Genomic DNA, 23,426 nt, shown 5'->3' on the forward strand with positions numbered 1-23,426 from the left:
CATCTTTCTTTAGAAAGCTAAGAACTCATTTTTTTAAAGATTTTGTTTTATCTTATTAAGTAGGCTGCATGCCCACCACGGGGCTCAAACCCATGACCCTGAGATCAGGAGTCACACACTGTACCAACGTGCACCAGCCAGGCACACCCCGCAAAGAACTCGTTTAAGTAGCATTAACATGAAACATATTTTATAGTCCAGGAACTCTTAAATGAAGCTTTCAAAAATCACCAGCTCCAAATTTGTTATTTTGATAAAGCAGCAAGCAGATTTCTACCAGAGAAGAATCAATTCTGCTGCCGTTTGATACTATCTCAAATTGTCAGGGTGAGACTTCAAGCCTCCATATCTTGCTGCCATTTCCTAAATGCTTCCTCGCCTATTTGCTTGCTTATAAGTCAATCTGAAATATCCTGGTGTTCCTGTTGTTGATAAGCTTGTGCTGTCACTCCCTCCGACAAATATGATTACGTGCTTTCGTGCTAGTTACACAAAAATGAACAAGCCATAGTCCCTGCTCTCACTGAGGTTGAAGAGATGACACTTGAGTTCTTTGGAAATGAGCCGAATTTCCAAATTTGGGGAATCTATGAATAGACTGTATTTCATAAGTGAACGGAAACTATAGCACCTTTTTTACATCTTGTTTTTGCTGTTTTTGTTTTTGTTTTTTTCTAGGGCTCTTTAGCTAATTTGCCCAACCTAGATTCCGTGGCACTGAAGGCTGCAATGGTAAGTGAATAAGAATAAAATCAAGCATTTCAGCATAGGTTTCCTTATGGAACACTATTAATTTTTTCCTGTGTGATAGTTTTGTCTCGGTGGTAATTTTGTCTCTTGATACATACTTTATCCAGAGGGGGTTTAAGGATAATGATTGCACATACGTTTCCTTTAACTAAGGTCCGAACACGACATCCATTTGTGCTAATATTCCACTACACCCTCATAACCTCATCATCCCTGTTCAGGTTTTCTTCATTTTCAGAGTTTTACTCCTAATGTCATAGAGAAACGGGAATGACAGACACGAAGAAGTTGGGCTGTATATCATTCAAGACTTCCTGCTATTAGTCTTTACAGTTCTTGATTTCTCTCTGAGATCACTGAAATCAGAGTCCAGTCTTAAAATAACGAATTACTCTGGAGCGTGAGACTCCTCGAACCTCCACTTTATTACCTTCTTTTCAAGTGAAGAGCTTGCTTGCACATCCCTCTCTGCCCGTGTGCCGCTTCCCGGAGTGTGTTTCCATGTCTTAAGTATAGACTTTGCACGTATGTATGTCCACCAATCACGTGACACTCATGTAGCCCTTGTCGGATGATGTTCTTTGGAAGCTATATACTAATAACGCTAGCAGTAGTAATAACAGTGATGAATAACACCAGCCAGCAACATTTGTTGCGCGTGCCAAGTGTTTTTCGTGTATTAACTCTAAACCTCCGAACACCCCATTCAACCTAGTACTTACACTCTCAACTACTAAATAAAGAAACGTTACATCATGACAAAAGACTAGAGAAAGAGAAGTAACAGTCATAACTTCTGTTCATCAAACATCACAGCAAAACCTTTCAAAACATCTCATTCTAAAAAGTTTAAGTAAAGATAAATGGAAATGAATACATTTTAGATTATTTCAAAAAGGTGACTTTCTGGGTGCCTGAGTGGTCAGTCGGTTAAGCATCTGACTCTTGATCTCGGCTCAGGTCGTGGTCTCACGGTTTGTGGGATTGAGCCCCAGCGTCAGGCTCTGCACTGGCAGCCCAGACCCTGCTTGGGATTCCCTCTCTCCCTCTCTCCCTCTCTGCTACTCCTCCACTTGCACACGTGCGCGTGTGCACTCTCTCTCTCAAAATAAATAAACTTAAAAAAAAGATAAGCTTCTTAGGAAGTTAAATATACACTCACCATACTACCTAGTGGTCTCACTCCAAGGTATTTGCCCCCCAAAATGAGGACATAGCTCTACCCACAGATCAGTCATCTTCGCACTCACTCAGTGTGTTTCCTCCCTGTCTTTCTCTCCCCACCGACACATATCCAGTCCATAATATAAACCCACAAAATACATTTAAACCCCGTTGCAAGTTCTTTTGTGCGTGGTCTTAAACTTGAATAACAATTGAGTTGAAGATTTTATGTCTCTCTAACGAAACAGAATCTTGTCTTGTGTGTGGTAACTGCCTGCTGCCTTCACTGGAATGCTTCAGGGCACTTCAGTTCGGCATACCCCAGGCTCGAACTCTGTCCCCCACCCCCAGGTCCTCCTCCAAGTGTTCTTAACTCAGAAAGCAGTAAGAGCTTCTGTCCATTATTATTTCAACATTGTCCTCTGTTTTCTAGGCATTATGCTAAGAATTGGGATGAAAATAGACATGATCTAGTAAGGGGTATAGCTGTTACACAACTAGATAAGTGTGAAAAGAATACAGTTATGAATTGTAATAATGCTGTGAATTAAATGGCACAGATCCAGATCTGAGAGTCGTGCCCTTCCGTCCTGTCACTAACCAGATGCTGCTGATCTTGCTGTCCAGTTCTCTCAAATATCTCCTCTTCTGTCTGCCATGTTATTGTCCTTGTAGTCTAAGGTGCCGCGGTAGCTGCCCATTTAGTGTCCTTGCATCTGCCTTCCATTTCCTTCTTGCTGCAGCCAGACTTAGTTTCTTAAAACTTGAATCAGATTATTCCCCTCCTTCAATGGCTTCCTCATGCCTTCCCAATGAGAATTAAAATCCTGTAAGAAAGCATACGAGACCTATACGAACTGATTTCTGTTCGCCATTCTCTTTCTCACTTCAAGTCTTCGTGCTGTCCCATCCATGCAACCCCCGAACCCTCACTGCACACACTTACTTAATCTCTTTTCATCTCTAAGATCTCACTTCAGATTTCCTTTCCTCAGATTCTTTAGCCAAACACAGAAGCTAGGTCCATCCTCCTGATTTACACTTTTGTACTACTTTGTTTTTTTCCTTCATAGCATCCAACACAGTTTGTAATTATATATTTATTTACCTCATTACTTACTTACCATCTTTCTCAGTAGGCCGTAGCTCTCTGAAGCTAGGGACTGTCCTCTTTGGCTCACCACTATATATACTTTACCTAATATACTACCTTCCTAATAGTAGGTACTCGATAAATATCAGTTGAAGGAATAAGTAAATGAATAATTAACATACAGTGGATTTAAGGAAGTAAGGTAGACTTGAAATCTGATCACTTTACTTCTTGTTAGTATTTTTTATTCAAAAGTTCGTTGAGGGAGATTAAGATGAACCACTTGGATTTAGAATTTTCAAAGCAGCTATGCTGATATTAACTACTTTAAGAAGTCGACACTTGTGGAGCGCCTGGGTGGCTCAGTCAGTTGAACGTCTGACTTTGGCTCAGGTCAGGATCTCGTGGTTTGTGAGTTTGAGCCCCGCATTGGGCTCACTGCTGTTAGCATGGAGCCAACTTCATATCCTCTGTCCTCCTCTCTCTCTGCACCTCCCCCACTCGCTCACTTGCTCTCTCTCTCTCTCTCTGTGTCTCAAAAATAAATATTTTTAAAAAATGAAGTTTACACTTTTAGGGAATTTTAGTTAGAATGTTGAAGAAATAACTCATTTGATCACAAAGAAGTCGTTATTTGTACTATGGTATATTTCCTAAGATTTAACCCTTAAATGAGCTGGTTATATTTGAGATGTCCGTTAGCAGATGTACGCACTTTATGTTTTGCTCTTTCTCTGTTTCATTTAGGTTCAGTTTGATCGTTACCTGTCAGCCCCAGACAGCCTGTTAATGCCACAGCTGAACTTTCTCCTAAGTGCCACAGTGAAGTAAGTGTGTTTCTGTCTCAACTAGTTGGTTAAGATTCACATATGTTTCAAAACAGCAAGCACATTTCTCAGAAAAAAATTTCAAGAATAGGAGATTGACGTTCTCCTAGATTGAAGAATATAGATTGAAGATTTATGGTTACCAGCCTTTTTTCACGCCTCGGCCACCCTAAGAGATCTGACCCGACCCTGCTCATACTTACTGCTTACATGTAGGCGGCTCCAAAATCTCTACTTAGTGAATGATTCTTAAAACTGATGTGATTGGGGCGCCTGGGTGGCGCAGTCAGTTAAGCGTCTGACTTCAGCCAGGTCACGATCTCGCGGTCTGTGAGTTCGAGCCCCGCGTCAGGTTCTGGGCTGATGGCTCGGAGCCTGGAGCCTGTTTCCGATTCTGTGTCTCCCTCTCTCTCTGCCCCTCCCCCGTTCATGCTCTGTCTCTCTCTGTCCCAAAAATAAATAAAAAAAAAAAAAAAAAAAACGTTGAAAAAAAAAACTGATGTGACTATAATGGAAGTATATAGCCATAATACCAAAGTAATAAACATGTCAGAATGACATTGAAAATGTGGAAGCTCAATAGTATATTAATTGTGCCGTGCAGATGAGCTGCTGTACAGACTGTTTGGATCTGTTAGGTATATTTTGTAATTTTTCAGTATCACCTATTTACCAGGAATGTGTTCAAGACAAAGAACTATACAGTAATATCTCAGAATGTTACGGTTAGAAGAAACAGAGGGATCATATTGTCTGACCTTCCTGATTATAAGGAAAATATTGACAAATTTAAGTTGCGTGGAAGTAGGAAATTAGACAATTTTAAACATTTTTTTTTTTTCCTTTCCATTCGCCCTGCTGTGTATTAAATGCTTTCTGTGTAACAGGCACTAAGGATTAAGATTTGAAGGACATTTGCACTGTCTTCGGGGAGATCATAGTCTGTTGGGTCAGTTAGACATGTGAACAAATATTTATTTTATTTTAATATTTTTTAAATATTTATTATTTTTGAGAGAGAGAGAGAAGAGAGAGCATGAGCGGGGGAGGGGCAGAGAGAGAAGGGGACACAGACTCCGAAGCAGGCTCCAGGCTCTGAGCTGTCAGCACAGAGCCTGATGGCAGGGCACGAGCTCACGAACTGTGAGATCGTGACCTGAGCTGGTCCAGCCCTTAACTGACTGAGCCACCCAGGTGCCCCACAAATATTTATATGAAAAAGTACGGTAAGGAACGAACTATTGAACTTGAAGAAAATACTCCAGTTACCAGAAGGGGAGCTGTAGGGCAGAGAAGGCACACTTGTTTCCTGTTGTCCTGGAGGGCACGTCCGCAGCAGTGAATAGAGCAAGGAGGTGGCTTCTGACTTAACACGCAGGAAAATTTGAATTAGACTGGCCAACTAGAATTGACTGGCAAGGGGATAGATCAGTTTTTCTCAGACATAAAGTTGGGAAATTTGATCATTTTAGGTGTAGCTAATGATTTTAATTTTTTTTTTTACTTTTATATTTTATCATCCTAAAAGATCTCATACTGTCTACTTACCTGGAATTCTAAAGACCCGAGAGATTATAAAAGAAAATCCATTATGCCGTGTCTCAGATTGTTTGTGTGTGTTTCTTAAATTATTTTTCTTAACCGAATACCTGTAGTTCTTTAGATTTAACCACGTTTCAATCTTAGTATTTGAATGTTGCGCCGTTTGGGACGTCACTAAATGTAAAACGTACCGTTATTCTTTTCATAATATGCTGAATGGCGGGAAGTTTTAATGTGTTTTATAAAGGATGGCAGGTAGAGCAGATGCCATAAAGGAGAAATTGGAACAAATTTGGCTACATGACACTTTAAAGTTTGTGTCTCGGTTTTGTTTTTACAGAAAACAACAATATAAACCAAGTTAAAATAAAAACCGTAATGTGGAGCAGTATTTTCAATTTGTGTAACAAAGTATCCTTAATATAGTATCCTTAATAGCAAACAAAACACCACAAATCAGGACAAAACAGTAGAAAAATAGGCACTGTGTGTTTGGACAGTTCACAGAAGAAATGCAAATGGCAAATAAATAGAACATAATAATTATCAAAAAATGCAAATTAAAACAGCAGTGAGAATATCTGTCCATCAGATTGCTGACAGTAAGGCGTTTGTTATATGCTAATTGAAAGGGTCTGGGAAAATGGGTATTTTCATATGCTGTTGGCGAGAGTATAAATTAGTACAATCTTTTTAGAGGGCAATTTGACAACTTCCATCAAAACTTTAAAAGTTTATGTCCCTAGACTCAGGGATACCTCCTAACAGACTCCCCCCCCCCACCCATTCCTAAGCTTTAATAAGAGTTAGAAGTAAAGTTACAGAGGGGCGTCTGGGTGGCTCAGTTGGTTAAGTGTCCAGCTTCAGGTCAGGTCATGATCTCACCGTTCGTGAGTTCAAGCCCTGCGTTGGGCTTGGTGCTGACAGCTCAGAGCCTGGAGGCTACTTCAGATTCCGCGTCTCCCTCCCTCTCTGCCTGCCTCTCTCTCTCTCTCTCTCTCTCTCTCTCTCTCTCACTGTCTGTCTGTCTCTCTCGAATAAATTTTTTTTTTTTTTTTTTTTTTTTTTTTTTTTTTTTATTTTTGGGACAGAGAGAGACAGAGCATGAACGGGGGAGGAGCAGAGAGAGAGGGAGACACAGAATCGGAAACAGGCTCCAGGCTCCGAGCCATCAGCCCAGAGCCTGACGCGGGGCTCGAACTCACAGACCGCGAGATCGTGACCTGGCTGAAGTCGGACGCTTAACCGACTGCGCCACCCAGGCGCCCCTCTCTCGAATAAATTTAACCAGGAAACAAAGTTGTATAGAAAGTGGAGAAAAGAGAACGAAAATAATTTTAAGGAATTCTTCCTTCTTTTCTTCCTTGGGATGAATTAGAGATGTTCTTTTTTCAGTGTCAAACTCCAATATTCACCTTTCAGTGATACAAATATTAGACATTGGAATACAGAAGCTACAGTTAAACATATATATATGTGTGTATATATATATACACATATGTAAAATATTCTCACTGTCTTTTCTTGATGATTCAGAATTATTTCTGAATGTTATTGTATCAGATGTGATTTGAGAACTCTTATTCAGGAATCTTCCTTGATTTTACATACTAAAAAAATAATGTAATAATGTCAAAAATAATGCCTTTATAGGAAATATTTCCTCTTTACTTAAAGAGGTATACAGAATAATTTTTTTCTTCTTTACCTCCTTTTAAGCCACCTGTATTAACTATCAGGAATACCTGTTCTCAATAAAAATAAAGTAAGTTTGGGGGGAAAATAGTTCCACCAGGAAAAGAACAGCTACTGGAAACCTGTAAGCTGAAAAAGAACTGGAGCTTGCACAATGCTTTAGAGACTCGAGAAAGCCCAAGCCTTCAAAGAAAGGTTAATCTAGTCCTACATAAAGCCTACCTTATACTCAAAAAGGCTTAAAAACAAAGTATAAAGTATCATGCTGATTTTTAACTAAACCAACTGCCTTCCTGAACAAAGCTTAGCACTCCTAAGGATGACAATAAATACAGACAGTCAACCGTGTAGCATTTGTAATGCAATATTACTTAGAAGAAGTAGTGGGAAAATAGGAACCAAAACTAGGAAAAAATCTGTCAATAGAAACAGACAGATGACAATTTATAAAACTAGCAGGTAAGTTCCTTATAAGCAGCTAGTTACAGTGTGTTCAAGGACTTAAAGGAAAACATTATTATACTGAGAGAAGAAATAGGGAATTTTAGAGTTGAGAATTCTAGACCTGAAAAGTGTAATCTCTAAAGTGAAAAATTGACTGACTGGGTTTAACTCTCAGTTGGACACCCCAGAGAGAAAGATCAGTCAACTTAAAAAGAGTACAGTAGAAACCATCCAAACTGACGCACTGATAGAAAACATTAAAAGGCTAGAAAAAGATGAAGAGAGCCTTAGTGAATTGTGGCACAATATTAAGCAAACTAAAGTAGGTATAATAACTGGAGTGTCATAATGAGAATGAGTCAGAAAAAATTTGAAGAAATGAAACAAGTTTTTCCAAATGTGATGGAAAACATGAACCCACAACCCAAGAAGCTATTAAATAACTCAGCAGAGAAAACCATACCAGCGTATACCATAATCTTATCATTGAAAACCAGGGATAAAGAGAAAAATCTTGAAAGCAGCCAGAGGGAAAAAGACATATTGTTTATAGGATTCGAATGATGGTGAAGTATACTACTGACTTCTTGTTAGAAACAGTGCAAACCAGAAGGCAATAGAATATCATCTTTAAATGTCTACTTTGTGTGTTCATCACATGTATCTTTCAAACTCAACGCACAAAAAATATATTTTGTGATAAACAAAAGTAGAGAGGACTTATTACTAGTATACTGCACTGTAGGGAATGATAAAGGAAGTCTGTCAGGCTCAAGGAAAAGAATACCAGAAGAAAACTCAGATCAACACAGGAATAATGAGTACAGAAAATGCTAAATATAAAAGGTAGTGGACCGTTTAAAACAAAAATACTAACAGTGAATTGTGGAATTGTTAACACATAGAAATGAAATTTATAAGAAATGCACAAAAGATGGAGTGGGAAGGAAGTAGAAATACATATTTATGATGTTACCAGGTTATTATATAATAATATTTTTTGAAGGTAGATTGAACCTTGCAGCCAGCTCTCAAATGAACAAAATTACCTAACATTACAATAGTCAAGATAAAATAGAATGCTAAAAAAGCAATTATATCAAAACAAGGCAGAAAAAGAAGGGAAAAGAATAGAAGGGGAAAATCTAAAAAAAAAAAAATAGCAGGATGATAGACTTAAATTCAGCCTTATAAATAATTATATTAAATGTAAAAGAACTGCATACTTCAGTTAAAAGGCAGATTCGATTCTTAGATGAAAAAGCATGGCCCACTGTCTGCTGTCTATAAGAAATACACTTAACAGTAAGGATACAGATAGTTTAAAAGTAAAATCATAACAAAGCGAAAGTAGTTGTATTAGTATCGGAAAAATTAGACTGCAAGACAGATACCAAAGATAAGGAGGTACGTTTTACAATAATAATAGAATCAATTCATGAAGAAGATATAATTGTCAATATGTGCATCTAATAGCAGAGCTTCAAAAAATAAGCAGTATAAGTTCATAGAATTGAGGAAGAATAGATACACTGACAATTGTAGGTAGGTATTTCAACACCCCTCTCAGTAATTGTTAGAAAAAGTAACCAAAAATCTGACATGGTGTAAAGGAACTGAACAATGCCAGCAATCAAACCTGCTACATATAGAATACCACACACATTTATAGAAGGTAACATTCTTTTCAAGTGCATATAAAACATTCACCAAGCTAATGTAAGAATGAGCAGAAAAGAAATGGGTATAATCCACTAGTGAATATTTTTATCTATGAACATGGTATGCCTGTTTATTCAGATATTTTAGAACTTTCAATAAAGTTTTATAATTTCCTCATATAGTCTTCTGTCTATATTATCGGGTTTCTTCCTAGGAAATAATTCTGTGACTATTACGATAAGATTTTTTTATTTTCTATTACCTGTTCTAATTAGATATTGCTGGTGTATATCAAATGTACTAAATTTCATATGATCATTTTGAATCTGGCCAAGTAACTAAACTATTTTAGTTCTATTAACTTATCAGTTGTTTAGTTTTTGGTGAAGACAGCTAAGGATAATGAGTTTTATTAATTTTTTTTCAGTATTTATGACTAAAATCATTGTATCGGTTAAGAACTCCAAGGTAAATAGTAGATGTAATAGTGAGTGTGCATATTTTACTTTGGACTTTAATGAAAATGTTTCGGATGTTTCATCATGAAGTGTGAGTTTTGCTGTGGATTTTCAGCGTTCCAACAGTCACATGGTATTCTTTTCCAACTGGTTATGCGATACAGTTAATCTAATAAATTCAGTATAACTTCAGTCATAATTCTCAAAGAACCACTTTATTAAATGTTTACCTAGAAAAAAGTATGTGAGAGGAGACTCTAGTTACTTCTGAACATCTTCACAGTTCACCAGTCTGGTCCAAGGTAGTGTCACTGGTGCCTGTATTACCACGTTAGCTTCTGAACTATTCTGTTTTCACCCTTGCCCCACCCCAACTCCTACAGTGTAATCGATCTGAACACCTCAACCAGATTGATTCTTTAACTTCACTTAATCCTCCCGTGAATTAGGATTTCCTCTTTCCAGTGGAGACATCGCTTAGAAAGTTTAAATAATTGAACCAAGGGCAAACAGAAGCAAGCAGAGCCAAGATTTGAATCCACTATTTCTGATTCCAATGCCTATTCTCTTTAACACTAGCCTGTACTGTATTTTTATTAGTCCTTTCTATGTTGAGATTATATTGTTATTTTTTAAGTGTATTTATTTTTGACAGAGACAGAGTGCGAGCATGAGCTGGGGAGGGGCAGGGAGAGAGAGGGAGACACAGAATCCGAAGCAGGCTCTAGGCTCCAAGCTGTCAGCACAGAGCCCGATGTGGGGCTCGAACCCACGAACTGTGAGATCGTGACCCGGGCTGAAGTCGGACGCTTGGTTGACTGAGCCACACAGGGGCCCTGAGATTATATGATTATTTTTAAAGGAAGCTCAAAAATATTTGCATATGTGATAGGTTAACACTTACATGAGATATGTGGGTTTGGTCTTATGTAAAATGTACTTTAATTTTACAGTCAGTGACAGAAAGCTGACCTGGGATAAAAATCAACTTGATCCATTGTGACATCATTGGTTTTGGTATTATGATAAAAGAGAAATCAAAATTCTTTCATCTATGATTCCTAAATACATTATCATCTTTTCTTTTTCGTTTTCCAAGACTTAAGCTGTTAATACCTTCTCTCCTGTGATGCATTTGATTGCACTCTTAACTGTGGTTCTGTAATAAAGCTCAATTTTAGTGATCACAGAGCCTGACTGTTGAAATAGCTATTTTTAGAAATGCTGGGTTTATGGTAATGATGAAAGTTGTGTCATGTTGTTATGGCAACCAAAAATCCTAAAGTACTGATTAATGACAAGCTCACTGATTCTGGAAGTATGCAGTTCATTTCTTATCACGGCTAAAGGCTTTAAATAATTATTTTAAATGTTTTGTGAATCTGTTTTAAAATGGGTGGCATCTCCATTTAATTATACATTAGTCTTTATTAGTACTTCTGACATTTATAATAAATTGTTTGGCATTGTAACATTTATAACTGGACACATTGAATTTCTTAGTGCATGGTATTCTGATGCCTAAGAAAAGTACTGCTTTTCCCTCCAGTTTTACAATATCCTCATCGCCTTCCAATTTTTTTTCCCAGTAGTTAACTGCATGGTTATTATCTTTGATGTACACACTGGTATAGCAAACTACTTTCTAAATGTAAGAAAGATTTTTCAAAACTCGGAAATAGGGCAGGTCAGGTCTGGGAGAGCAACGTGTCCTTTCAGGGTCACACTGAAGCATTGTTACCGGGCCCTTCGAGAATTACTTAATTATTTAGGGGCATGTATCATAGTTTGATGCTCGGCTTACTGTTGATGATTCAAGGCCCCGTGCTACTTCGTGTCCTATGTCTTTTTTTGCTCTGGGAGACACGAAGCCATGTTTTATTCTAACCTTCCTTTTCAAATGCCTATAACGACCAGCTCCTCAGAATGTTCTGTGAACCAGCTTTACCATCTTAGTAGTTCCTCATTAAGGAGTCATCAAGTCATTGGCATTCCTTCATTGTTTATCTGTGTGAGTCATGTTTTTAATTATTTGAAAGTTATAATTGCAGTGCGAGGATTATTAAACTGTCCACAGGCCAATAGGGCACCACCTGATAAGTGACCACCTGTGAGATTTTCACGGTGGCAAAGAGACCAAGGCAGTTCACGGTCTAACTTTATAGATGGTCATAGCCTGCACCCAAATATTTCTTTTTTCCCCTTTCAACTGGCCCTTTTGCATGTGTGAAAAGCAGGACTCGTCTTCAGATTTTTAACCTGTAGAAATAATTCTAAAGGTACCCTCCATTCACCACCTATGGTCTTGGCTGTGACTGATCAGAATTCAGCGTGGCGGGCGATCCGAGGTGAATGCCCGTGCTCTCGCCAGTGCTCAGCATACGCTACTGAAAACATGTACTGCTTTTCTCCCTTTTGTACGTGAGGTGATCAACAGATGAGCACGTTCCGAGTTTTCAGAAGCGTATGACTGAGATGATTTGTCAGTGATTTTGTATTTAGTTAGAGAATACCTGAAACTTCCATTTTAAACATTGTCAGTATAATGATTCATCATTATTTGAGACTCTGTATTTTATAAATGATATTAGTGAGTAATTTGGACCAAGACACCAGGCAGGCAAACAGATAGATATATACACAGATATACGTATATACTTTTTAAGATAAAAGATACATAAGAATTGCATAGTAATTAGCACTATAAATAAAGAGGAGGGGATAGTAAAATGGCAAGAAAGTCAACCCATGTTAGCACCTCAGATACCTCCCATTTTGTGTACAGATAACTGATATGCTTATTATACATCAGTATTTAAGAAACCCAATTCCCCAAAATAACGTGGGGGGAGGAATGTATGTATGTATGCATATGTACGTATGTGTATAAATTAGATAGGCACATAGAGTTTTTTATTTTTTATTATTTTTTTATACATATTTATTGAGAGAGAGCGAGAACAAACACGAGTGGGGAAGGGGCAAAGAGAGAGGAGAGAATCCAAAGCAGGCTCCACGCTCAGTGCAGAGCCCGATGCGGGGCTCGATTTCACAAGCGTGAAATCATGACCTGAGCCAAAACGAAGAGCCAGACACTCAACCAGCTAGGCCACCCAGGCACCCGAGTTTTTATTTTTTCACCAGCAGATCATTAAAATGCTCTTAATCCTCAATGGAATAATTTAAAAACTGAAAGTATCTTGTAAGTATCAAGTTCAATATTTTGCCTTACAGTGGTGAAATTAGTCCTAGAAAGGCTAAATTTCTTGTTCAAAGCAACAGTAATAAGTGGCAGAGCTTCGACTAGATTCAAGGTCTTCTGACAATAATGTCCATCACTGTACTGTTTTCTCTCTACTGTGTATGATTCACTGGAAGCAAAGCATTGAGTGTGAGTGTATGAGTCTATACCCGGCTTTGGTAGTGATAGTGAACTCTTAAATTTGTCCAGGAATGGGGAGTCGTTATGAATCACAGTTCCCCGCTCTTTACAGTTTGGATTTGACTCAGATTCACTGTGGAGAATCTCTCTTTCCATTGCATTTCTCTCCTATTGGCTAACAGTTCTTTCCCCTTCCCTTTATTCACCCCACTGCATGAAAGATTTCCTTTCTCCATGAGCTTTGGTATCTCTTATCTTGTTTAGTACAGCCGTATTCATTTTTTTAATCCCTTCCCTATCTTGGTAGCTTCCTAAACTGAGGAGCGGAATGAGAAACTATATTATACTATCAAACACCAACATTGAAAATAAATGATAAACTCTTACTTGGTCTTATTGTCTTGATTTTATTTATTTGTGTCTTAGCAGTATTGCTTTATTTCTGGTTTTCTCCATTGCAGATTTGTAATGATTTTTCTGCTGCATTGTGAGTTGTAGACATTTGTAAGCTAGTTTAGCTTATAAATAGAAGCATGCCCTGGGTTACAACTAAACTTCAATAAATTTAAATTTTTTCATCATTTGGACTTGAGATTTAAATTTAAAATTTATTACTTTATATTTTTCAACAACTCATTCTACATTTACCAGTTACTCTGGATTTTAAAAAATTATATTTAATATTCATTGTGCTGTATTCTGATTTTAAATTTCTTACGAGAGGGAATAGCCTTGTTTCTTTGTATTCTTTATGTTGTACAAATAACACACTATGTACAGACTGAGTATAGATTTTAGAGTATGAGGTATAAGTAATGGAGACTGAGTATAGATTTTAGAATATGAGGTGTACGTAATGGATGCTTTGTACACCCCCCAAAAATCTGTCTTGCTGCTTTGAGTAAAGAACAAAAGACACTGTATCAGAAATCTATTTTTGACATGTTGCAAAATGGGCATCAAATGTGTATCATATTTAACAAATTTTTTAAATGCCAGTTGATAGGTATGTCTGGGTGGCTCAGTCAGTTAAGCGTCTGACTTCACTCAGGTCATGATCTCACAGTTAGTGAGTTCAAGCCTTGCGTCGGGCCCTGTGCTGACAGCTCGGAGCCTGGAGCCTGCTTTGGATTCTGTGTCTCCCTCTCTCTCTGCCCCTCCCCAACTCGTGCTCTGTGTCTCTCTCTCAAAAATAAATAAATGTTAAAAAAAAATAAAATAAAATGCCAGGTTATAGTATTTTTAATCTATTTCATTTATGGAAAATAGTTTTGCATCATATCTATGCAATTGTTGTTAAGTTCAGTTAATTATAGGAATGATCACTAAGAGATCAAAAATATCTGGAAGGCTCATCTGGTCAAGTAGATTTCCAAACCAGTTTTTACCATCCTCCCTTCCAATGGAAAGGTAGCATAGCCAGAAGCATTACTCCACTCTGCTCAGAGAATTTACTCAGCGTAACTTTCTTCTACCCACTCTTATTATGTAAGCTTTAGCAATTTTAGGGAAATGACAAGTTGTTTCACCCCACCAAGAGTCTGAGACCCCATCGGAACAGGGCGCTGATGATCCAGACCTCGGGATTAGAGTTGTGCTACGGAAGGTATTCTAAAGGGTTTTAAATGGCTGAGTGAGGGATTTTGACTTCTCTGGCACCAAAAGAAGCCATTGACGCTCCTTGAAGGAAGGCCCTGGGTGGGGGAGGGACAGGATAGAAGGTACGCTTGGGAAAGATTAATCTAGCAGTAGTGCTTACCGTAGATTGAATGTGGAAGAGACTCAAGAAGGGAAGACCAGATAGGAGTTTTTTCTGTACTCCGTACAAGAGTTCGTTAGGGTCTGAATGGAGGTGACGAAACGTGGCCATGCCACTGACAGAAAGAAGAAACAACTAGAAAAGGAGGTTTGGGAGTAAAGCTTGAAAGGCATCTTTAAATTGAGTTGTGAAAATCAGAAAAAAAATCCTGTTTTTATCACTAGATACAGTGATACAGGAATAGAAGTAGCTTAGGCTGGTATGAAGTAAATGTCGTGAAAACGCAGAGAGAGCTGATGCAGATTTAATGAACCCAGTGCTGTTTTTTTCTGGCCAGATTTTTAAAAAATTTGCTTCAGTTTTTACAACCTTTTATTCTCTGAGGCACCTGGGTGGCTCAGTGAGTTGAGTGTCTAACTTCGGCTCGGGTCATGGACTTGCTGTTGGTGAGTTCAAGCCCTGTGTCGGGCTCTGTGCTGACAGCTCGGAGCCTGGAGCCTGCTTCGGATTCCATGTCTCCCTCTCTCTCTGCCCTTCCCCTGCTTGCACTCTGTCTCTCTCTCTCTCTCTCTCTCTCTCTCTCTCTCTCTCTCTCTCAAAAATAGTAAACATTAAAAAAATTAAAAAATGCTTTCTAATCACTTGGAGTTAGTATATATTTACTGAAAGAGATTTTTTAAAAAATTTATTTGGACATTTAAAGATCTATACGTTATTTTTATTAAAACACATGTAAATAAAAGGGGTGTCTGGGTGGTTCAGTCAGTTAAGCATCCGACTTTGGCTCAGGCCATGATCTCACAGTCCGTGAGTTCGAGCCCCGTGTCGGGCCCTGTGCTGACAGCTCAGAGCCTGGAGCCTGCTTCTGATTCTGTGTCTCCCTCTCTCTCTGTTCCTCCCATGCTTGCACTCTGTCTCTCTCAAAACAAATAAGGATTAAAACAAATTTTTTTAAAGGTTTTATTCTTTTATATGCTTATGTAGAGATGATCTTTATGGAAAATGCTGTTACCTATTGTAGGCAAGTGTCACATTATTTTAGCCGGCAATATAAGTGAAATCTAAAATGTGGTTACTAGTGTAGGAGCTAAACAGTATATTTATAACAGTATAGATAACAGTATATGTGTGTGTGTGTGTGTGTGTGTGTGTGAAAGAACAGTATATTGTAAGTTATTCTGAGGTTTGAAGTATTGGCAAGTATGAATAATTATAAGCCTCTTTCTTCAAGGTTAATGTGTTATCAGTCACGTTTGCAAAATCAGCACATTGATGATAGGTCACAGTTTCCATTTCTTGTTTAGTAATCATAAAGATACAGCTGTGAACATAGTCCCTGCCCGTCTGCAACAATGAATAAATAACGAATATAAAATAGTGTGTTTTATTCCCAAACCAAAGTAAGTAACTTGTGTGGTTGTACAATAATTTCTTTGTAGTATGTATGTGATAATTATGAAAGTGAAATGCATTGGTTCAAATATGAAGCTTCTTACTATCCTTAGTATTTTACTTTCCGGTGTGTGTTCACATATTGTTTGCTTATCACTAGAGAGCAGATCATAAAACAATCTACAGAATTAGTCTGCAGAGCCTATGGGGAAGTGTATGCCGCTGTGATGAATCCAGTCAACGAATACAAAGATCCGGAGAGCATTCTACACCGATCGCCACAGCAAGTGCAGACACTTCTCTCCTGATCCTCTTATTTGAATGTGTCAGCGAAATATCGCCTCCCCCTAAAACTCGGAAGGTGTTCTTGTTCTTCAGTTGGTGCTCTTTGCTCTGAAATTTGACGGTTATGATTCTCTTTGTATCATTTCATTGTAGGTCTCGATAATTTCTTTGGTCACAATAACAGGAAGTAATTTCATGCTGACCTGGGTTATGTTGCTCTGTATCTGCCCCTTACGTAGAGATGCTCTGTTCTCTGCAAGCCACCTCCCCGGTTCAGCAGTTTTCAGGAATATAAATGTATGGAGAAAAGAACTTTGAGAGGTTTGAGGGAGTTTTCTTTACGACATCAGTTCCAAATTAATCATACATAAGAAACTTGTTGAAACTGAAGAATTAGTTATGAAGATGTGACATAACGTCTCTTTACCTAAAGATTAATTTGGTTTCTTATTAGTTACTAATGTGAGTGGATATATTTAAACTGAGGAGCAGGAATATACACGTAGCAAAAAGTGGGAAAAGAGAGAGAAGTAATTTAAACAGGGTGGATTTCTCTCTGTGTGCGCCCTGGACTGAGCTCACGGTGAAGTTCAGCACTTCGAAAGGACGTTAGGAATACAGGCATCCTATATGCCTATAAGTCTAGTGTTTAATGATAGATACTTCTTACATAATATGGGCTCTAAACCCAGCCAACTACAAATTTTATCTCTTGTTCAAACCAAAGAAATAATGACCTGCTCTAACGCAGGCGGGAAAATTCTGAGTAGCAATTGTTCATTGACGGTGTATCTGTCCCCCTGGTGACGGCTCACAGAGAATGATGGGGCTCTGAATTTAGAACTTTACTTATGAGTAAGATTCAGAATCACCTGTTTTTCAAAAAAATAAATCTCAGTACTTTGTTGATAAGATTTCAAAGACAATTCTTCCTAGCAAAATATCTTAATTTCTGGCAAATCTATAAAAAGAGGTCAGTCCCTAAATTACAAACAAGAAAACTGAAGCATAAGGAAAAAATGGACAAAGTTAAAATATTTTTCAAAGTAGTAAGATAAAACTAATATTTATATGATATGCAGTGTATGTGTTAGTATTTATAGAACGTGGCCTGTTCACCTGTCTGAAATTTATAATTGTTTATATTAATATGATTATTTTGGAGGCAGAGCAATTACTTATCTCTTTTGGTATGAATCTGAGCTTTCACAGTCTTTTTCTTTCAATGAGTATGTGTGATATAGAAAAGATAAAAAAATAAAGTATGATATAAATCAAGAGCTTAAATTTTATATAATTTATTTCCACTGTGAAGAAAAGATTGCTACCTTGCCATCAGTGAATTCCTTTGTTTTCTGGGAAAAAGGTGTATTTGTCTTTTTACATGGTTTTCTCAACATATTAAAACTATTTCTAGAACAGTGATAATTGCAGTATTTTTATATATCTCATCATTGTGTTTCCAGAAAACGGACAAATAGAAAGGGAGGTACAGGGTAGGGCGAAGTTGAGATAAGCAGTGGAAGATGGGTGAGCAGAATGTACTATCAATATAACCTTGAGCACGAAGTTAAAACAAAAGACTGTACGTGCTAATCCATGAACATAACGCTTGTATTTGCCATAGACTTCATAGTTTGCAATTTAAACTGTTTTGATGTGGCTTAAGTATAACCTTAGTCAATACGTGTCAGCCTTTTCTTCAGAGAAAAGTATTTGCCTGGCAAAAACCTTCTCTTATTGAAGGTTTCTCTTCGGTTTCTTTCTCTGCACCTGAACTTGAACAAGTGAACGTTACCTGAGAAAAATCACATAAATGGACTGATTGACTTTTTAAATTCACGTTCACAGTCTTCAAATGGCACTCAGTATTGCCTTGTAGTTCTACCTCCCGTCTCTTGGCTAAACTCATCTCTCTGCTTTTCAAGATGACTTTCCACCCCACTCTTAGGTAAAGACCTTCGTAGTTCATAGAGAAAATAGAAGCTGTTAGATTAAGCTCCCCTATTTTCCTACCTTCGAATCTGGCACTCGCCTTCTCTGTCTTTCCTCCTTCTGCCTTGGAGACACTGCCCCTCGTCCTGTCATAGGCTCTTCCCTTCCTTCGCACTCTGGATTCTTTCTTTTCACCTTTTCAGAGACTTTTGTCTCTGAGTTATCCCTTCATTTTGCTCCCGCAGCTCCGTGGCCTGTCCCGAGGATTATCCTCAGTAGCATATACAGTGCTCTAGTGTTGATAATATTTTTAAAGCAAACAAACAACTCTGCACCTTGCAGATCCCAACACCGTCATCTCTCAGCTTCTTTTTGTGGTTGTTGACACCTGCTGTCTTCTACTTCCCCTGCCGTTGTGTCTTTAAAGTATCCCAGTGAGGCTTCAGCCTCTCACCGCACAGCACAACTAAACCTCATGAGATCCTCCTACTGTTATATAGTGTCAAATCCAATGGATTCTTCACTATCCTTATTTGAAATACTGTTGTTGTTGTTGTTGTTTTCCAGGCTTTTGTGGTACCACTTTCTACTAGTTTTCCTTCTATTTCTCAGGCCAAACCCTTTTTTGACTTCCTTCCCTGGTTCTTTTGCCTCTGTACAACTTTTAAAAGTTGACATACTTTAGGGCTTGATCCTGGAATGTCTTTTTTCCTCCCCTTAGGAGTTATTACCTCAGCATAGCCTAGCCTTTCCTGACTGCTGTTAGCTCAGGTGTCCTTAGACATATCCATATAATGGAATATTCTACAGTATTGAAAAATGAATGATTTTCAAATAATGTTTAAGAAAAAACTATAGAAGAGTATGAGTCCATTTATAGAATTTTTTTTGTAAAAGGTAAAACAAAATCATACGTTAATGTACACCAGTCGTATATCATGGGTGCACATGTGATAGAGCTATGAGGAGAATATAGGAAATGATTAGCATGGAATTCAAGATGATCTCTGAGGAGGGAGGCACCAGATCTGTCAAAGTTATTAATGCTCTCTTACACTGGGTATTTGGTACCTGAGTGTTCATTTAAATCTCTAAAATTTACGTATATGTTACCTTAATTTTTCTTTCTTTTTTTTTTTTTTTTTTAAAGAGAAAGAGTGCATGCAAGCAGGGGGCAGGGGCAGAGGGAGAGAATGAGAGACTCTTAAGCAGACTCCATACTCAGTGTGGAGCCTGGTGCAGGGCTCGATCCCATGACCCTGGGATCATGACCTGAGTCCAAATCAAGAGTCAGACGCTCAACCAACTGAGCCACCCAGGCGCCCCACATGAGCTCTTATCTGTATATTTTACAATTTAAAAATATTTCTAAAAATTTGCTGAGCTCATGATCTGGGGTAAAAGTTAGAATTCAATATATGTTAACTATTTTGTTTTGTTTTGTTTTTTACTTATTCTTGTTATTAAACAAGTTTATTAATTAGCTACCAACACCAGGCTCTGTAATAAACAGGATTTGAAAAGCTTGCTAAAATGTGCATCCATCATTGCATCCCTGTCTTGCACAAAAATGGTCACATGTATTCTAAGTAAACATAATGCAGTTTCATTGAGGGTTTTTGAATGTAGGTGAGAGGCAAAAAACGAAACTAACACCATCCTCTGTAACAGCCAGATGTATATACTTGATATTTAAGAGGCTGATAGCACAGAAAAGAAGGTTTTAAAGCACAACTGTACATTTCTCATTCTGAGATGAACATACTGACTAGGTTTCATTAATTAGCTAGTTAAGATGTAAAACTGTATTAAGGAATCCCAAAATTCTGACTCTCCGTAAAAGCAACAATAAAACTGGCCCCCAAGAGCCACCGAAAACAACTTTTTTTAGAACTCTAGAAACTAGCTCACAGCAAGTCAGGTTATACTTAAAAAACAAACACAGAAAAAGATGAGTCTTGATAACAGCATGCTTTGTGGAATTTTAAGCTAGCCCTGTGCCTTGTTCCCAAGCTTAGCAGCAGCCTTTTGCAAAGAATGTTTTTATTTTATCTGTCTCATGCCTACCCAGAAGATTCCTGTTCTAAAAGCTTATATTTATCTCATCTAACTTGGAACATTTCCAATGCTAAAGTCACCACCCCAGGATAGGGGGAGAGTTAGGGGGCATACATTTCTCTTCTGCCTGAAGCAATAGATAAGCATAGGGATGAACAATAGACTAAGCAAAAAGCTTAGGAAGGAAGGTTAACAGTGAGATCTCCGTAAAGGCATGGAAAAACCCAGACATATCCTTGGAAATCTAGAAAGCTATGTATGTGTTGTTTAGGACTGCATGCCCAGAAAAGACCAGAGAGACCCTAAGCTGTCACCTCTGGTTGCATCTTGAAGGCATGCCCCAACACTCATCACAGCACACCCCAGTCAAGACTGGGAGGTTGTTTTGGTTCCAGACACTTAAGGAAATCTCTGTCCAGTTGTTAGCAGACTGCTAAGCTAATGGACCACTTTAAGTGGTCACACACAACAGAGCAATTGTCAATTTTACAGGATTCATTTCGCAAAAACACACAACAACAGCTACAAAAAGCACCGACCACAGCAAACTCTGAGGTGCAGGGTAGGAGAATCTGATTTCAGCAGAATGTGTGCATTATAATGTTCCAAATGCCCACTTTTCAAGAAAAATTGTTTACAAGATACCTAAAGGACAGCCAAAACACGGGGAGGGGGGGGGGAGCACTCAGTAGAAACTGTCTCTCAAGAAGCCCAGATGTTGGACTTAGTAGACAAAAACTTTAAATCGGCAATTTTAAATGTGTTCAGGGACTGAAGGAAGGTATGAGGACAATGCCTCCTCAAACAGAGAATATCAATAAAGAGGTAGAAATTGGAAAAGATGTTTTCATAAAGTTATAAGCTTATCAAAATTATAATTTAAAGTCATAATTTTATAAAAAGTATAAATATCTTGTCTGGGGTTGAAAATTATAATCGAAATTTAAAAATCCACTATAGGAGTTGGACAGCTGTGAACAGTCAGTAAAAAGAATCAGCAAAGTTGAAGTTAGATCAATAGAGATTATGCAATCTGAGGAACAGAAAGAAAAAAGAAGAAAGTGAACAGGGCCTCATCAGAGACCCGTGAGATGTTATCAACAATATTTACACAATGGGTGTCTTGGAAGGAAAAGAAAGGGGAAAGGGGACAAAAAAATATTTGAAGAAATATTTTTTTCAGAAACTGTACAAGTTTGTTGAAAATTTAATAACATACATTTAAGTTTACCAAGCCCAGATAAAGATACACACTGAGACACATCACGATTAAATTATCAAAAGCCAAAAACTCAGAGGGGACTTTGAAAGCAAAAAGAAAGATAACTCATCATATACATGTGATTTACAATAAGATTATCACGATGCTTTGAGGCACCTGGGTGGCTCAGTCAGTTGAGCATCCATCCGACTCTTGATTTTGGCTCAGGTCATGATGCCACCAGGGTCATGGGATCCAGCCCCGTGTCGGGCTCTGTGCTGAGTGTGGAGCCTGCTTGGGGTCTCTTCTCTCTCTCTCTCTCTCTCTCTCTCTCTCTCTCTCTCTCTCTTCCTCTGCCTGTCTTATATATGTGTATATATATAGGATATATATATATATATATGGATAGGATATATATATATATATATATATATATATGGATAGGATAGGATAGGATATATATATATATATATATATATATACATATACATATATATATATATAATTATTACAATTCTCATCAGAAACGTATAGAGGCCAAAAAGCATTTCTATTGCCAGTAAAACTGCATGTGAAAATACAGGCAAAATTAAGACATTTCAGGATAAACAAAAACTATCACACCTGCCCTAAAGAATGTTAAAGGTAGTCCTTGCAGCTGAAATGAAAGGATACTAGACAGCCACTTGAATTAACAAAGAAGGAATGGCAAGGAAGCAGAAGACTCGGGCAACACTTGTAAAGCAGCTACACCTAATAGACATCAATGGAGCACCCCACCTGATAGCACAGTACACATTTCTCTCAAGTCCACATGCTCTCTGCTTTCTCCAAAGCAGACCGTGTGTTAGGCCCCATCTCAAGTCTCAGTAAATTTTAAAAGATTGAAATCCTGCAAAGTATCTTCTCCAACTACAATGACACAAAATTAGAAACCATTAACAAAAGGAAAATAAATAGGGAAACTAAACAACATAATCTTTTTAAATGTTTCTTATTTATTTTTGAGAGAGAGAGAGCATGAGCAGGGGAGGGGCAGAAAGAGAGGGACACACACAATCCGAAGCAGGCCCCAGGCTCCGAGCTGTCAGCACAGAGCCCGACGGGGGGGAGCTCAAACTCACGAACCATGAGATCGTGACCTGAGCTGAATGAAGTAGGACGCTTAACCGACTGAGCCACCCGGGCGCCCCTAAACAATATACTCTTAAATAACCGGTGGGTTAGAAAGAAAATAACAAAGTAATTAGAGAAAACTGTGAGATGTATGAAAGTTTGGTATAAAACCCCATACCGATACTTACGGTATGTAGCAAAAACAGTGCTCAGAAGAAAATGGATAGCTTACATTAAAGAAGAAATAACCCAACTTTACACCTTAAAAAAAAGAACTAGAAAAAAGACTAAACTACACTGAAAACAAGAAGAAGGGAATAATAAAGATATGACAGACATAGAGAAAATATAGAATAGAAAAATAGTGTTTCAGCGGATGGATGGGCTGGCCGTTATGTAATGCATGTAGAGATGTGTTTGAATACACTTGTGAAAAAGACGCTATACACTAGTAATGAACCATCTGAAAATTAAAGTAAGAAAACAATTCCATTTACAGTAGCACCACAAAGTGTAAAATACTTAGGAATCGATTTAACCAAGGAAGTGAAATACTTATGCACTGCAAGCTACCCAACACTGTTGAAAAAAAATTAAAGATGGCCCAAACAGATGGGAAGGCATTTTATGTTCATGGATGAAGACTCCGTATTAAGATGACAA

The 23,426-nt window shown here is 38.0% G+C and overlaps 1 protein-coding gene across 9 annotated transcripts in view; it reads left to right on the forward strand.

Annotated features, from left to right (window-relative positions):
• Window positions 1-23,426, forward strand: part of COG6 (component of oligomeric golgi complex 6) — a 129,827-nt gene that overhangs the window by 62,995 nt on the left and 43,406 nt on the right. For 4 of the 9 annotated variants that reach the window (XM_042905363.1, XM_042905297.1, XM_042905150.1 and 1 more), the window contains exons 17-18: window positions 679-732; window positions 3,755-3,834. In XM_042905363.1, the coding sequence (XP_042761297.1) occupies window positions 679-732; window positions 3,755-3,834 (134 nt within the window). Of the gene's footprint in view, window positions 1-678; window positions 733-3,754; window positions 3,835-3,920; window positions 4,093-5,362; window positions 6,183-16,328; window positions 17,405-23,426 lie in introns of those variants that run through there. The other 5 variants (XM_042905003.1, XM_042905578.1, XM_042905082.1 and 2 more) reach the window with 4 other exon arrangements.

Source organism: Panthera leo, chromosome A1 (assembly GCF_018350215.1).
Source record: "Panthera leo isolate Ple1 chromosome A1, P.leo_Ple1_pat1.1, whole genome shotgun sequence".
In the NCBI taxonomy this organism is placed as follows: domain Eukaryota; kingdom Metazoa; phylum Chordata; class Mammalia; order Carnivora; family Felidae; genus Panthera; species Panthera leo.